The sequence below is a fragment of the Leopardus geoffroyi genome, chromosome B3 (assembly GCF_018350155.1).
Source record: "Leopardus geoffroyi isolate Oge1 chromosome B3, O.geoffroyi_Oge1_pat1.0, whole genome shotgun sequence".
Taxonomy (NCBI): domain Eukaryota; kingdom Metazoa; phylum Chordata; class Mammalia; order Carnivora; family Felidae; genus Leopardus; species Leopardus geoffroyi.
Window position 1 is genome coordinate 5578061 of NC_059337.1, and position 15282 is coordinate 5593342.

The 15282-nt window shown below is 51.9% G+C and overlaps 2 protein-coding genes across 14 annotated transcripts; one reads left to right on the forward strand and one right to left on the reverse strand.

The window, feature by feature from the left end:
* Positions 1-543: 543 nt before the first annotated feature.
* On the reverse strand, positions 544-10246 carry GDPGP1 (GDP-D-glucose phosphorylase 1). Of its 13 annotated transcripts, none has more exons than XM_045452326.1 (5): positions 9840-10216; positions 9510-9585; positions 3041-3097; positions 2628-2678; positions 544-1903 (listed from the first exon to the last, which is right to left on the reverse strand). In XM_045452326.1, exons 4-5 carry the CDS (start codon positions 2664-2666, stop codon positions 734-736), a joined length of 1209 nt encoding a protein of 402 aa, XP_045308282.1. In that variant the 5' UTR covers positions 2667-2678; positions 3041-3097; positions 9510-9585; positions 9840-10216; the 3' UTR covers positions 544-733. The 13 variants fall into 13 exon arrangements, 7 of the variants coding, with proteins under 7 accessions (XP_045308282.1, XP_045308281.1, XP_045308284.1 ...); XM_045452325.1 differs by having other exon boundaries at positions 9456-9585; XM_045452328.1 differs by lacking the exon at positions 2628-2678.
* A 108-nt stretch (positions 10247-10354) lies between these two features.
* On the forward strand, positions 10355-14365 carry CIB1 (calcium and integrin binding 1). Its single transcript, XM_045452334.1, has 7 exons — positions 10355-10582; positions 10725-10759; positions 11783-11891; positions 13260-13410; positions 13557-13675; positions 13753-13841; positions 14108-14365. Exons 1-7 carry the CDS (start codon positions 10532-10534, stop codon positions 14127-14129), a joined length of 576 nt encoding a protein of 191 aa, XP_045308290.1. The 5' UTR covers positions 10355-10531; the 3' UTR covers positions 14130-14365.
* The last annotated feature ends 917 nt before the right edge of the window (positions 14366-15282 follow it).

Here is a 15282-nt window from a genome sequence, read left to right on the forward strand (position 1 = left end):
GGAGCAGTTGCCTAGAGAGGCAGTCACAAGGGCACAACCCAGGCTTCGGGCTTCTGGCACCTGACCGCTGGTGCTACAGTCCCCACTCCAGTACTTGAGAGCTACCTGGCCTTGGGCAAGTTGCAAAACCTGTCAGCCTCCAGCTCCTCATCTGTTAAGTGTTAAATGGCGGTACTCAAGTTGTGAGGACAACTTATGATGTAGATGAGGAATATTCAACTCAGGGCTGAGGGCTGGAGGAAAATTCAAGGGTGGCCTGGGAGGGGAAGGTGCTGTAAGCAGGGCCGAACAGACAGGAGGGATGAAGAAATGATAACCAGTGGGCGACGGGAGAATAAGCAGAGAGGTGAGAGCAGAGGAAACGGGGGCACAGTGCCAGAGGCACACGAACTATCACTCTGCCAAGACGTGATCGGAAGGGAAAAGTCCAGATACAAAGTCAGGAGTACGGAACTCTTGCGCATACTCCCTTCTCAGTGACAGGTTTGACATCCCTGAGGCTTGTCCAGGACAGAAGGGGAGAAGCAGATACATGCACGGAGGCTCATTTGTTCGATTTATTCTAACGTTTCTTCTCTTTAAAGAGGCCACTTGTCAATTCTTTACCCGTCCCCTTAGGCTGAGACAGGTAAGAAGGCAGTCATAGAAATGCCCAAACGACCCCTGTGGACCCTGTGGACGGCCTTCTGGAAAGGGACTTAGACCGGGCAGAAAATAAATACTTCCGGAAGGACTACTGCTCGTCCTGGGCTATCAAGGCCACTAGCGCTGCCTGGACCTCTTCTGCCCGGGCGGGGGGCAGCAGACAGTCTTGAATGAGGGCCAGAGCAGCCGCCTCTGTCAGACTGCTGAAATCCTGGGACGTCTTGACAGGGAGGTGCCCGGCCAGCTCACAGAGGGCCACATTGAACGCCTCGCCTTCCTTTACCCCAAAACTGGACTTCCGGGCCCACAGAATCACTCGGACCCCCGTGAGAGCCGAGGAGGGTGATGTCTTTCCAGGTGGGGCCCCCCGGGTCACAAACAAATTATGGGCGATCTCGCGGTCGGTCAGATAGTCGGTGGCCCGACATACCCTGCCTATCAAGGCTTCCAAGTCAGGCCCCGGCCCGCTAGTGTAAAAGAGGAAGCCGGGCGCCGGGACGGCCTGGAGGAGGTGCAGATGCCCCCCGGGGTCCAGGGGCTCGCTCGGTGCTCCCTCCACAGGCAGTCTGTGGGCCAGGTAGTACCCGTGCAGGTGGAGGTGGTTCACTGAGGCCAAGCCACCCAGGCTGTTGAAGCCGACGCGGAAGCCTGGGTGTGAGCTCAGCAGCACAGCCTCGACCCCGGCCCGCAGCGCACCGGGCAGCAGGCGCTGGGGGAGCCCACGGGTGGGCTCGGGCACCAGCAGCACGTGGCCCCACTCCAAGGGGCTGACATTGATCATCACGAGGATGTCCTCTTGCTGGAGAGCGCCTGGCAGATGGGGCTCCCGGAGCAGGCGGAAGAGGACTTCTCCTGGCCGGATCTTGTTGAAGTTAAACAGCGCGGGGTCAAACGCCTGCTTCACACTACTGACGCTCTGGGGGCGCCTCCTCTGCGCACCTCGCTCCACGTTCAGCTGAGCCACAAAACCCACGGCACCGGGGAGGGTTTGGGTCTGCAGCTCCCCCAGGCGGTAGCGGAACAGCCCCAGCTCCACCCGCTGCCTCCAGGCGGAGCAGAGCACAGAGTCGAAGCGAGAAGGCGGTCCGGAGTCCTCCGGGAGGCCGGGCGCGTCCCTCGGCCACTGAATCCCTTCCAGCACCAGCTCCTCCTGCCCGTAGACAAAGTCAGGAATGCCACGCCCTTCCCAGTCCTTACTGTTTGGAGGCAGCAAATAGGAAGTCTCGTGTGAATCGGGTGGAACGGCCATGGGGCTGACCTGTAGCAGTCATAAGAGGTGAAAGATACATGATGCTAACCCATCTCCAGAGATTGTATTTTTATTTTCAAAGAAATTTCACTTTTTGTTCTGATTACAAAACTAATAGATGCCTTTGGGAAAAGATGTCGAAAACACGAAATCACTCATGATTCCATCGCCTACACGTTAGCATTCATTTTTGCTGCATTAAAATATACATGTTCTTTCTAAAAGTTACGTATATTGAATAAACTTTCTCCCTCCCCCCCCCTCTTTTTTTATGTTTCTTTTGTTTTTTATTTTTGAGAGAGAGAGACAGAGTGTGAGCAAGGGAGGGGCCGAGAGAGAGGGAGACACAGAACCTGAAGCAGGCTCCAGGCTCTGAGCACAGAGCCTGACGTGGGGCTCTAACTCACAAACTGTGAGATCATGACCTGACCCCATGTAGGAGGCTTAACCAACTGAGCCACCCAGGTGCCCCTCACTTTCTCTCTTTCAAGTCCCAATGTGGGGGTTGGACTCATGACCCTGAGATCAAGAGTCAGATGTTAACTGACTCAGCCACCCAAGGGTCTTGTCAACTTTCTTGAGTAGAGAAGCAAACAGAGCTAAAATACAACACTTGATTCCAACACCTGGGGGGAAAAATCACCATTTACATTCAGCCTTATTTTCATATGTAGATGAACTTCGATTTTTAACCAATCTTAATTATACACATAGGTTGTTGCTAATTTCATACCTGTTGCAACGAACATCCTGTGTATCTGTTTCCAGACATGTTTTTATTATCCTTTAAGATAAAATCACAATAAACTACTGGGTCAGCGTAGGCCCGTGCATGGCTCAGGCTTTTGACACATTATCAAAGGGCCCTACAGAAAATTGAAACAGCATTCTTTTGTATAAGAATGGCCAAGGTGTCAAAGCTGACCACTCCTTTTACAAGAACAGCCTTTCCACTGTTCAGTAGTGATTCCAAATGGCCACGCAGAGAGCCATTTGGGTGTGGACGTGCGTAAGCACCAGGGTCGATCCTTCAAGGGGGGAATGCATGGTTGTCTCCCATCTCCCACGCGGCCCTTGGAGCCCTGTGGACCCAGGTGTCCAGGAGAAAGGCCTGCTGTTGGCTCAGGACCTCACAAGGAGGCTTACCTCAGTAGAGTTGCTTCAGCTCAAGTTTGGGCTTCCTCAGCTCTTCCGGTCCAGAAACTTCATATTAATGAAACAGAAAGGAAACATTAAAAAACATACAAGATCACATACCAAAGGTCTAGTTCAGGGGCGCCAGGGTGGCTCAGTCAGGTGTCTGACTCCTGATTGCGGCTCAGGTCATGATCTCACAGTTCAAGGGCTCTGAGCTGATGCAGAGAACCTGCTTGGGATTCTCTCTCTGCCCTTCCCCCGCTCACAGATGCACACGTGCACTCTCTCTCTCTCTCTCTCAAAATAAATAAATAAACTTAAAAAAAAAAGTCAAGCTTAATAGGTCTAGAATTTCAATTTTGTAGCTGAGAAAGTCGAAATCTACCCCAGAAACCAAGAGCACACTTTACACACTGTATGTTAGGCAATTTGACAGTTAAAAAAAAGAAATGGCTAAGATGGTAAATCTTATGCTGTTACCACAATAACAAGTCTTTTTTTTTTAAAGTTGATTTCTTTACTTTGAGAGAGAGAAACATAGCAGAGCCTGAAATGAGGCTAGAACCCATGAACTGTGAGATCATGACCTGAGGTGAAATTAAGAGTCAGAAGGTTAACCAACTGAGCCACCCAGGCCTCCCACCACAATAACAAATCTTTTTTTAAAAATTTTAAAAAATAATTTCCATTAAAATTTTTTTCTTTAATGTTTATTTATTTGAGAGAAGGAGAGAGAGAGAGAGAGACAGCAAGAGAGAGAGAGAGAGAGAGAGAGCGCATGAGCAGGGGAGGGGCAGAGAGAGAGAGGGAGACACAATCTGAAGCAGGCTCCAGGCTCTGACCTGTCAGCACAGAGCCCGATGAGGGGTTCAAACTCATGGACCACAAGATCATGACCTGAGCCGAAGTCGGACACTCAACCGACTGAGCCACCCAGGCGCCCCCGTTTTAATTTATTTTTGAAAGAGAGAATGAGCGGGGGAGGGGCAGAGAGAGAGGGGGACAAAGGACCCTAAATGGGCCTCCAATTCACGAACCATGAGATCACGACCTGAGCCCAAGTCAAACGCCACCCAGGTGCCCCTGGAGCATGTGATTCTTGACCCTGGGGTTGTAAGTTTGAGCCCCACATTGAGTGTAGAGATTACAACTCAAAGTAGAGGCTCAAACAGATATTTGTACACCTGTGTTCATAGCAGCATTTTTCGCAGCAGCCAAAGGCAGAAACCACCCAAGTGTCCGCTGACAGATGAAAGGCTAAACAAAATGTGGTACATTCACACAGTGGAGGATTACTGAGTCTTACAAAGGAAGGAAATGCTGGCACACGTCACAACATGGATGAACCTGGAGGACGTCATGTTCAGTGAAATAAGCCAGGAATAAAAGGATGAACACTACCATATGATCCCATCTATATTAAGTACTGAGAGCAGTCAAATTCAGAGAGACAGAAAGTAGAATGGTGGCTGTCAGGGGCCGGGAGAGGGAAGAGGGAATTTTTTGTTGTTTAATGGTACAGAGTTTCACTGTTGCAAGATGAAAAGAGTCAATAATGTGGTATATTTAACACTACCGTACGATACACTTAGAAACAGTTAAGACATAGGGGCACCTGTGGGGCTCAGTCGGTTGAGTGTCTGACTTTGGCTCAGGTCATGATCTCAGGGTTCATGGGTTAGAGCCCCGCATCAGGCTCTGTGCTGACAGCTCAGAGCCTAGAGTCTGCTTCGGATCCTGTCTCCCTCTCTCTCTGCCCCTCCCTTGCTTGCACTCTGTCTCTCTCTCTCAAAAATAGAAATTAAAAAAAAAAAACAAAACATTAAAAAAAATAGTCAAGATGTGAAATTTTATGCATATTTTGCCACAATTAAAAATAATTTTAAGTGAGTCTCAGAAGAGATTTAAGAAATCCAATACTTTGCTACTTATTTGAGCTACACTTAAGACTATTCGCTTACTCTCTCCTTCATTCATTTATTCAGGGTCAACGGCCACCTCACACCCACTCCCGATATTCTGGGGGCACCTCTTCCACGCCCCTGCTCCATGTTCAGCTGAGCCACAAAATCCAACTATTTAAAGTAACCACTACAGGGGCACCTGAGCAGCTCAGCTGATTAAGTGTCCAACTCTTTTTTTTTTATTTAAAAAAAATTTTTTTTTTCAACGTTTATTTATTTTTGGGACAGAGAGAGACAGAGCATGAACGGGGGAGGGGCAGAGAGAGAGGGAGACACAGAATCGGAAACAGGCTCCAGGCTCTGAGCCATCAGCCCAGAGCCCGACGCGGGGCTCGAACTCACGACCGCGAGATCGTGACCTGGCTGAAGTCGGACGCTTAACCGACTGCGCCACCCAGGCGCCCCTAAGTGTCCAACTCTTGATCTCAGCTCAGGTCTTGATCTCAGGGTCCTGAGTTCAAGCCCAGTGTTGGGCTGCACGCTGGGCATGAAGCCTACCTAAAAAAAAAAAAGAACTGCTACATATGAGGCAATGAGGACACAGGAGCAAATAAGGTGAAAAGGGTCCCTATTGTCATAGAATTTATATCCTGTGGTAGAGTCAGACAACAAGCAAAATGAACACGGTGATAGTATTCTGTGGGAAATAAAACATGACACAAGAGACGGTAACCAAAAGGTGGGATCAGGGCATTGGACTTCAATAATAGGGCAGGGCTCAGCTCTTTGAGGTGACAGCAGAGTGAAGACACGCAGAATGAGAAAAACCCTGCAATGAAGAGTCGAGGAGAGTGTATTCTAGGAAAGGAAATAGCAAGTCCAAGGTCCTGAGTCAGGCAGGTGCTTGGTCTATTCAAGAGCAGAAAGGAAGCCACTATTAATTAGAACATGGCCAACAGGTGGTGGTGGTGATGGAGGTGGAATGAGGCTGGAGAGGAAGGCAGGGGCCAGATTAGCTGTAGGGCCTTATGCATCATGGTCAGGAGCTTGGGTTTTATTCTAAATGGAAAAAGAAATCCCTGGGAGGTTCTAGGCAGAAGGACCATCTGATACTTTATAAACCTTTTTCCCAAATGCTGTGGGGGAAGTGGATGCAGGGGAGCAAAGCGGAAGGGGACCATTCGGGAGGCGACTCTGACGGCCAGGTGGGCGAAGAGGCAGACTGGCTGGCACAGGTGGCAACGGATGGAGAGGAGCAGGGGACGTGGGCCCTGCCTGCAGGGCCCAACCAACAGGGCCCGCGGACAGGCTGGCTAGGGGCACTGAGGCACGGGGAAGACATAGGAGGGACCTAGCTTCAGGGACAAGGTACACTGCAGTGGCATTTACAGAGCTGGTGGAGCTGATGGTGGGGTGGGGGGTGGGCACAGGCTGATTAGAAAATGGGAGGACAGAAGAGGAGGAGCCCAGGACGAACCTGGGCATCCGAGACACGGTGTAGACAGCTGACAGTCAAACCTGGAGGTCAAGGGTAAGGTGTGGACAAGATACAAATTTGGAATAACATGTAAAGCCAGGGGCTAGGACAAAGGACCCAGGGCTAAGATGACACCAGAGGGCTAAAAATACAAGTAAAGATATACTGATCAGTTGAATCAATAGAAAATGCGTTTGGTCATATTTATACTAAAGTGAACCAGTAGGCAAAAAGCATTACGTATGAATAAAGAAGAATAATTTAGAGTGATCAATCAGTAGTGAGCGTGTGACAGGATCAAACCTATAATTTATAGGAAAACCAGGAGAAAGGGGACACCGGTGGCACGTCTATCTTGCGCCAGGCGCGTTCTAAGTTTTCTCTAGTGACCTGGACGAGTCTGTGAGGTGGGTATCATCCTGGGACAAAGGTGAGAGATTAGGTTTTACAGGCTGACGAGTTGCTTGACTTCCAGCCCTAGCATTCACTAGGAATGTGACCTTGAGCCCTGAGAATGAAGTCCATTTCCTCACTGCGGGCTCTGGGCTCTCAAACCTTAGCTGTGCCTCTCCCTCTCACACCTCTCTCTGCTCTTCACTCTTACTGGACTTGTTCCTGCTCAGGGCCTTGGTGTCTTCTGTGCTTCCTGCCTACAACACCCTTTTCCCAGATTTTCTTCCCATGGCTGGCTTTTTCAGGTCTCAGATCAAATGTCACTGCCTCAGAGAAAGCTTGTGTGGCCATCCTATCTAATGTCCCAAGGGAAATAGGAAGAAAGAAATAGTATTATAAGCAGGGAAATAAATGTCGTGGAAAATAACCACAACAACAACGACAAAAAAATGGAATTCAAACCCATGAGTTAGTAGTTATGAACATAACTTTAACATTTTTTTTTAGTTTTTTTTTAAATTTAGAGACAGAGCATGAGCAGGGGAGGGGCAGAGACAGAGGGAGACACAGAATCTGAAGCAGGCTCCAGGCTCCGAGCTGTCAGCACGGAGCCCGACGTGGGGCCGGAACACACGGACTGTGAGATCACGACCTGAGCTGAAGTCGGATGCCCAACCGACCGAGCCACCCAGGCGCCCCTGAAAATAACTTAAAAAAAAAAAAAAAAAGATTCAACTAAGGGAAGCCTGGTGGTTCAGCTCAGGTCATGATGCCAGGTCATGAGATCCAGCCCTGCATCGGTCTCTGTGCTGGGTGTGGAGCTTAAGATTGTCTCTTTCTTGGGGCGCCTGGGTGGCTCAGTCAGTTAAGCATCTGACTTGGGCTCAGGTCATGATCTCACGGTTTGTGAGTTCGAGCCCCATGTCGGGCTCTGTGCTGACAGCTCAGAGCCTGGAGCCTGCTTCGGATTCTGTGTCTCCCTCTCCCTCTGCCCCTCCCCCACTTGTGCTCTGTCTCTCTTTCTCTCAAAAATAAATAAAACATATAAAAAAATTGTTTAAAAAAAGATTCTTTCTCTCTCATAAATAAGTAAATAAATAAAATAATTTCACAGGAAACACTAGAAGCTACTTTTTTTAAAATTTATATTTTGAGAGAGACAGAGAGAGAGAGCGAGAGAGAGCACGTACGCGTGTGCAAGCAGGGGAAGGGCAGAGAGACAGGGGGACGAGGATCCAAACTGGGTTCCTCACTGACAGGCTGATGGTAGTAAGCCCAATGTGGGGCTTGAACTCACGAACCACGAGATCATGAGCTGAGCCAAGAAGTCGGACTTTCAACCGAGCCACCCAGGCGCCCCTAGAAGCTATTGTTAAAAGCATTATCAGCAACTCAGGTTTTACACTGTTTCAAGAGTTGATCAGGCAAGGCAGGACGGTATGCTAACCAGGCTCAGAATGCCTATTTAATAACTTACAATGAGAAACGTGCCAAACGGCACAAAATGTTCATATTGGCTAATCAGTATAGTCCCTCCTCTATATAAAAATGTACCAGGAAGCAACATTATAATCAGAAGGCTGTTCAAAGAAGGGCTTAGCACCAAGTGAGGTGGCTGGGAGATCTATGTCACTGATGGTCACTACGGCACAGGGCCTATTTCCACATCTTCACTGTGAAGAGATAGTCTCACCATGAAGTCCAGGGACTGGCCTTGGCTGGCCAGTGCTCCCTCCCCTCAGTCTAGTACAGGAGACAGTATGACAGCTTCTTGTTTCTTGTCTATCCTCTTACTACTACCCAAAGATGAATCCTTTTTTTTTTTTTTAATTTTTTCAACGTTTATTCATTTTTGAGATACAGAGAGAGAGAGAGAGCATGAGTGGGAGAGGGGCAGAGATGGAGGGAGACACAGAATCCGAAGAGCACTCCAGGTTCTGAGCTGTCAGCACAGAGCCCAATGCAGGGCTCGAACTCACAGACTGCGAGACCATGACCTGAATTGAAGTCGGACGCTTAATGGACTGAGCCACCTAGGTGCCCGAAAAATCCTTTCTTGCACAGGAAGAGCCAGCTTACTGTCAGGATGATCAGGTTGGGACTGGGCTACACTCCACTCACCTCAACTGGTTTTGGTGTTCTCACTGCTCTGCAGCCCCCGCTTCTTGGAAGAGAACATTTCCACAACGGTGGGACTCACATGCTGATATAGTGAGTCTTACTAAAGTCACTCTCAGATAGATGAAGGCCTTATTCAGTGCTGGGGAAGTCACTCAGCAACATTTACTCAACAACTGCCACCTCTCAGATCCTGTAGATCGCAATTCTCCTAGCTCTTCACGGGGCTTACAGACAAGTAAGCCAAGTCAACATAAACTGCACTGGGGATTCTGTAAGTATAAGATTCCTAACCTAGTCTAGGGAAGCGGGAAAGGCTTCCCTGAGGCTAAGATGGAAGAGGAACTGAGAGCCCAGAAAGCCAAGAGAAAGGGACAGAGGCTGAAGTCAGATTTCAGAGGGTCCTAGACTGGTTTTTAATCATTAGTTTTAAGCTGAAATCAACATGATCAGGCTTAGACTTCACAAAGATCAGCAAGCAGAATAAATCAGGGGACTCAAGAACGAATTTCAACAAGTGTGTCAATTATACCTCAATAAAGCTGAAAACTCCCACCTCCTCCTCTCAGGAACTTGTAATCCTCACCTTCTGGACTAGTGTAGGTTCGTTCATGCATGCATGCATCCAATTCGTTGAAGCCTTCTACGTGCCAAGCGTTTTCCTACAGACTGAGAGGGGACAAGGGCAAACAGGTCACCCTCGGTCCTTACCGCCTCTGGAAGCGACGTGGGTCAGAAGAGAGCACGTCGGCTGGAGTAAGCAGTACGGCCATGGAGAGCCGTGAAAAGAGACTCAGACTGGGGTGACCTCTTTCAAAATGGAGCTTAGACAAGTCACGGACCCCTCCCCCCCCCCCCCCCCCCCCCCCCCCCCGGCACCGGACCTGTTCTTCCCATTTGTAAAATGGGAACCTACCCTGCAGGGCCCTTGTGAAAATCGAAGATCACTAAGCACGGCTCCCGGCACTCTGCGTACAGCCTCAGTGGGCCGCAAGGTTCTGTGATTTCTGGAGGTGGCATGAGGGCTGCAACACGTGCGGCGAGGGCACAGTGGTACGAGCTGAATGAAAAAGCCCTCGCCGAGCGGATGCTTGGCCGGCAGCCTTCGGCCACGTAGCGATTCTCGAGGTTTCCCGGATATCCAGGCACCAGGTACTTCCCTGATGCCCCTACCGGACCGCGCCCAAAGCCTCCGCCATCACCGAGTCGAACTGCAGTCGAACCGGACGCAACGCGACACTCGCCGCAAGCTCCTATCCCAGCCATGGCGAGGCAGTGGCGTGCCGAACGCATGCGCAGTCCGCACGCCCGCGCGCGGCGGGCCCCGCCCCGTCCGCTTCAGAGGCGGGGCCGTGCGGGCTGGGCTCCGCCCCCGGAGCGTCCGGCCCCGCTCCGGGCCCCGCCTCCAGCTAGCCGCGGACCTCCCGAAGCGGGCCCGCTGAACCCGGCCGGGAGCGCCTGGGCGCTTTAAGGAGGGGGCGGGCCCGGGGGCGGTGGCCCCAGGAGCGGTTGCCGCGGGAACGGGGCGGTGACGCGGCCCGAGGGCGGAAGTGAAAAAGTTGCCGGCGCCCCGAGACGAGTTGGCGGAGTTCTGCGTGCGGCGGGGCGATGGGGGGCTCGGGCAGTCGCCTGTCCAAGGAGCTGCTGGCCGAGTACCAGGTGCGCGGGACGCCGGTCCCCGGGGAGTTTGCGCGCGGGCCTGCGCTGCGGAGCGGGGTCCCGGGGCTGGGTCCCGGGGCGGGCGGTAGGGCGGGCGCGGCCTCCGGGAGGCCCGCTGAACTCCTCCCGTTTTGCTTTCCAGGACTTGACGTTCCTGACCAAGCAGGAGATCCTCCTGTAAGTGCCGTCTCGAACCTCAGCTCCCCGATCTTCTAGAGGCGACTTCGGGGGGCTCTGTCCACAGACGAGCTTAACAAAGGGTCCCCCAGGGGGAGGGACGGGGCCCGCGGCCGAGCAGGTGCCCGCGCCCCGGCCGCGAGCCCTCCCCGCCCGCTCGGGGGGCCCCGATGCGCACCGCAGAGCCACCTCGAAGCCTCCGCCCGGGCTGGGCGCTCCGGGGCCTGCGCTCCCTGGCTCCTGCGCTATCGAACTTCCTGCCCCAGCCCGGCGGGGGCTCGGCGGACTTCGCCTACTGGGAGCCCGGCCCCTCGTAACTTGACCTGAATATATACAGTAACCGTTAACGCTTACTGAGCACTCGTCGTGCGCCAGCAACTGTGCGAAGTGCTTGCCTATATTACCTAATTCAATCCTTAGGAGGGAGGTGCGGGGACAATGAATCAGGTTTCCGAAAAGTTTGTTTACTTGCCTAAGAGTACGCTCCAAGTGAGAGGATTTGAATTCGGGCTGGAAACCCCTTCCTAGCCGTGTGCCAGCTTTTTGTGGTGAAGGCGCTTGAGTGAGGCGATTCCTTGGCTTCTCTTGGCAAAAATAATCCCAGTGGGAAAGAGCTGGGGGCGGAGGAAGAGATCGTTTAGGTAGCTGCTAAAATGGAAGGCTTTGAGGAGCTGGAGATCCCTGGAGTGAAATGAAAGTGAGGTTTCGACTTTACTCTTTTCTCACTGTTTTTCAGGGCCAACTGCTGGCTCCTTCTGCACCCTCTCCATCCCTGTGGGAGCTCTAGAGCCAGTCCCAGTACAGTGCCTGGCACACAGTAGGCCCTCAGTAAATACCCATTGCATGAATGGACTCCCAGCCTGTAGTCTTGTGACATAGCTCCCTTTGGCTTATGCCTGATGGCTGAGAAGCTCTGTGTATGTGGCTTAGCTTGTCACCTGGTTTATAATGGGTAGCAAGGCAAGGAGTGGGGATGTGGTACACACAGGAAGGTTTGCCAACAGGTTCCTCTCCTTCTGCCAGAGCCCACAGGCGGTTTTGTGAGCTGCTTCCTCAGGAGCACCGGAGCACGGAGGAGTCACTGCAGACACGAGTGTCCTTGGAGCAGATCCTCAGCCTTCCAGAGCTCAAGGTGCCAGTCCCCCACCCTGCCTCTGCTATTCATCTGGAGATCATGTGGTCACTAGTCCCCCATTCTGGTCTTTCCTCCATTTAGTCCCAATTTCCTGGGGACAAGGGCTTTATCAAAATCACCCAGTGGAATTAACTAGAATGGTGTTTTTCAAACTGGGATTCTTGGACATATTATTGGAGAGTCAAGTAAGTTTTGTCCTTTATTATATTTTTTAATTTTATTATTTTTTAATGTTTATTCATTTTTGAGAGAGAGACAGAGTATGAGCGGGGCAGGGGGGCAGGAGGGGGGGTGCAGAGAGAGAGCAAGTCACAGAATCCAAAGCAGGCTCCAGGCTCTGAGCTGTCAGCACAGAACCTGATGCGGGGCTCGAACCCATGGACTGTGAGATCATGACCTGGGCTGAAGTTGGCCGCTTAACCAACTCAGCCACCCAGGCACCCCTAAGTTTTGTCCTTTAAAAGGAGTTGAGGGGCGGGGCGCCTGGGTGGTGCAGTCAGTTAAGCGTCCGACTTCAGCCAGGTCACGATCTCGCGGTCTGTGAGTTCGAGCCCCGCGTCAGGCTCTGGCCTGATGGCTCGGAGCCTGGAGCCTGTTTCCGATTCTGTGTCTCCCTCTCTCTCTGCCCCTCCCCCGTTCATGCTCTGTCTCTCTCCGTCCCAAAAATAAATAAACATTGAAAAAAAAAAAATTAAAAGGAGTTGAGGGGCGCCTGGGTGGCTCAGTTGGTTTAGCGTCCGCTCTTGATTTTGGCTCAGATCATCTCACAATTTGTGAGTTCAAGCCCTGCATCGGGCTCTGTCCTGACAGTGCAGAGCCTGCTTGGGATTCTCTCTCTCTCCCTCTCTCTCTCTGTCCCTCCCCTGTTCTAGCTTTGTCTGTCTGTCTGTCTCTCTCTCTCAAAATAAATAAGCCTAAAAATAATAATAAATAAATAAAAGGAGTTAAGTTACTGTATTAAAGTTTGAGAAGCTCTATTCCAGAGGCCAAATGCCTCTCCACAGGGTTGCTGTGAAAATTTTTAGGCAAAGGGCCTGGCCTGGTGCCTATAACACAGTGAGTGTTCAAGTAAACGTGTTTTATAGTAACCAGCCCATCTTGTTCTCTGCTTAGGATGCTTTCGTCTTCCTTCTCTGCCCCTAGGCCTGCTGTTGGGTCAAACTGACTCGGTTACAGCCGTCCCTGTCCCTTCCTCAGTCAGTTGGCTCTCCCACCCTCCATGCTGGCCCCAAAGCACTGAGCATGCTCTCCCGTGAGCCCAAGCTCATGGTACCGTGACCTGTTCCCTCCAGTTCCTGGCAGGGTTTGAGGAGTGTGTGACCTGGGCTACATCCCATGGCGTTCACAGAAGGCTCTCTTGCCTAGGCCAACCCCTTCAAGGAGCGAATCTGCAGAGTCTTCTCCACATCGCCAGCGAGGGACAGCCTGAGCTTCGAGGACTTCCTGGACCTCCTCAGTGTGTTCAGTGACACAGCGACTCCAGACCTCAAGTCCCACTATGCCTTCCGCATCTTCGGTGAGGGCCAGGAGCAGCCTGGCGGGACACGGCCTGCTCCCACATGGTCCTGGTGGTGGTGTTCCTGCTCGGGAGCCGGGGGTCTCTGTGGAGCCTTGGAGCTCACGCTGACCACGTTCTTTCCGGCTTCCTGCGTCTGTCCATAGACTTCGATGATGATGGAACCCTGAACCGAGAAGACCTGAGCCAGCTCGTGAACTGCCTCACGGGCCCGGGCGAGGACACGCGGCTTAGTGCTTCAGAGATGAAACAACTCATTGACAACGTGAGTAGCCGGGCCGGGCCAGGCCAAGGAGCGGGAGGGGAGGACTAGGACTTGGCCTGAAGCTGTCCCTTTCCCAGATCCTGGAAGAGTCCGACATCGATCGGGATGGCACCATCAACCTCTCAGAGTTCCAGCACGTCATCTCCCGCTCACCAGACTTCGCCAGGTATGAGGGTCATGGTCCCCCTGCGTTCTGGTTACCCCTGGGTCCCCACCTGCTGCAGCTGGGCCTGGGATGTTGGGACGGGAGGTGGCAGCCGGGCTGAGAAGGCCCCAGTTCCTCTCAGCGTCTCAGGGCAGCTCTTCCAAAGGGGACGGACAGACGTGGGTCAGCCCATTCCAAAGGGTCTTCGGGAAGATGTGGGTAAGTTAGGGGTTAGTGTCTCCCCTCCTCTTCCAGCAGAAAACCCGAGCCACTCTTCTCTTGTTCAGCTCCTTTAAGATTGTCCTGTGACAGGAGCCACAGCCATGTGTCCCAGCAAGCACCCTGCCCAAGAGCCTTTCCACTGCTGAGCTGTGGCCAAGGTCATGCCTGTGTTGCCAGGGCCGGCCGAGCTGGCCTAGCCCAGAGCTGGCACTGTGCAGTCCTGCTCCAGGCAGGGGAAGGCCCTCCATGGCGGGGCCTCTCCTGTCACTGTCATCGCTCTATTTGTGTTCTACTAATCTATAATAAAGGTGTAGATGTTTTGACCCTTTGCGTGATACTAGAAACACCGGTATGGGACAGGACTGGACTTCCAGGAACCTTTGGTCGTACTGGGAACAACAGGATTTAAAGGGCCGGTGGGGGGGGGGGGGCTGGGGGGCTCAGTCAGTTGAGCTTTCGACTTCAGCTCAGGTCATGATCTCACATTTCATGGATTCAAGCCCCACATCGGGCTCTCGCATTTCGTGGGTTCAAGCCCCACATCGGGCTCTGTGCAGAGCCTGGAGCCTGCTTCAGATTTTGTCTCCCTCTCTCTCTGCCCCTTCTCTGTTCTCTCTCTCTCAAAAATAAACAGACATGAAAAAAAAGTTTTTTAAAGGGGCAGGAGGAAGTGAGACTGTAGCTCGCCTGGCCCACCCCCCACTGAGGGTGTGAGTATAAAGGGTAGCAGGACAGATGGAACCCCTCTATATCCTCATGGTGGTGGTGGTTACATGAATTTCTACAGGTGTGAGAATTTACACAACTGTGTGCCAAAAGAAAAAAAACATCAGTTTTACTGTATGATCGTTCAAAAAATAAAATTTTGGGGCACCTGGGTAGCTCCATCGGTTAAGCGTCCGACTTCGGCTCAGGTCATGATCTCACGGTTCATGAGTTCCAGCCCCGCATCGGGCTCTGTGCTGGCAGCTCGGAGCCTGGAGCCTGCTTCGGATTCTGCGATTCTCTCTCTCTCTGCCCTTCCCCCACTCGCACTCTTTCTCTCTCAAAAATAAAATGTTAAAAAAAAATGTTTTTACACAAAAAAAAAAATTGTAAAAAAATTTTGAAAACTAAGAAAATGACAAAACCCCTGATCCCCTGTGCTGTCACCCGGAATGGACTGGGGAAGGTGCAGAGTCAAGGGGCTGAGGGAAAGCAAATGAGTTCCTTGCCCCCAACCCATCAGGGCATTACACTT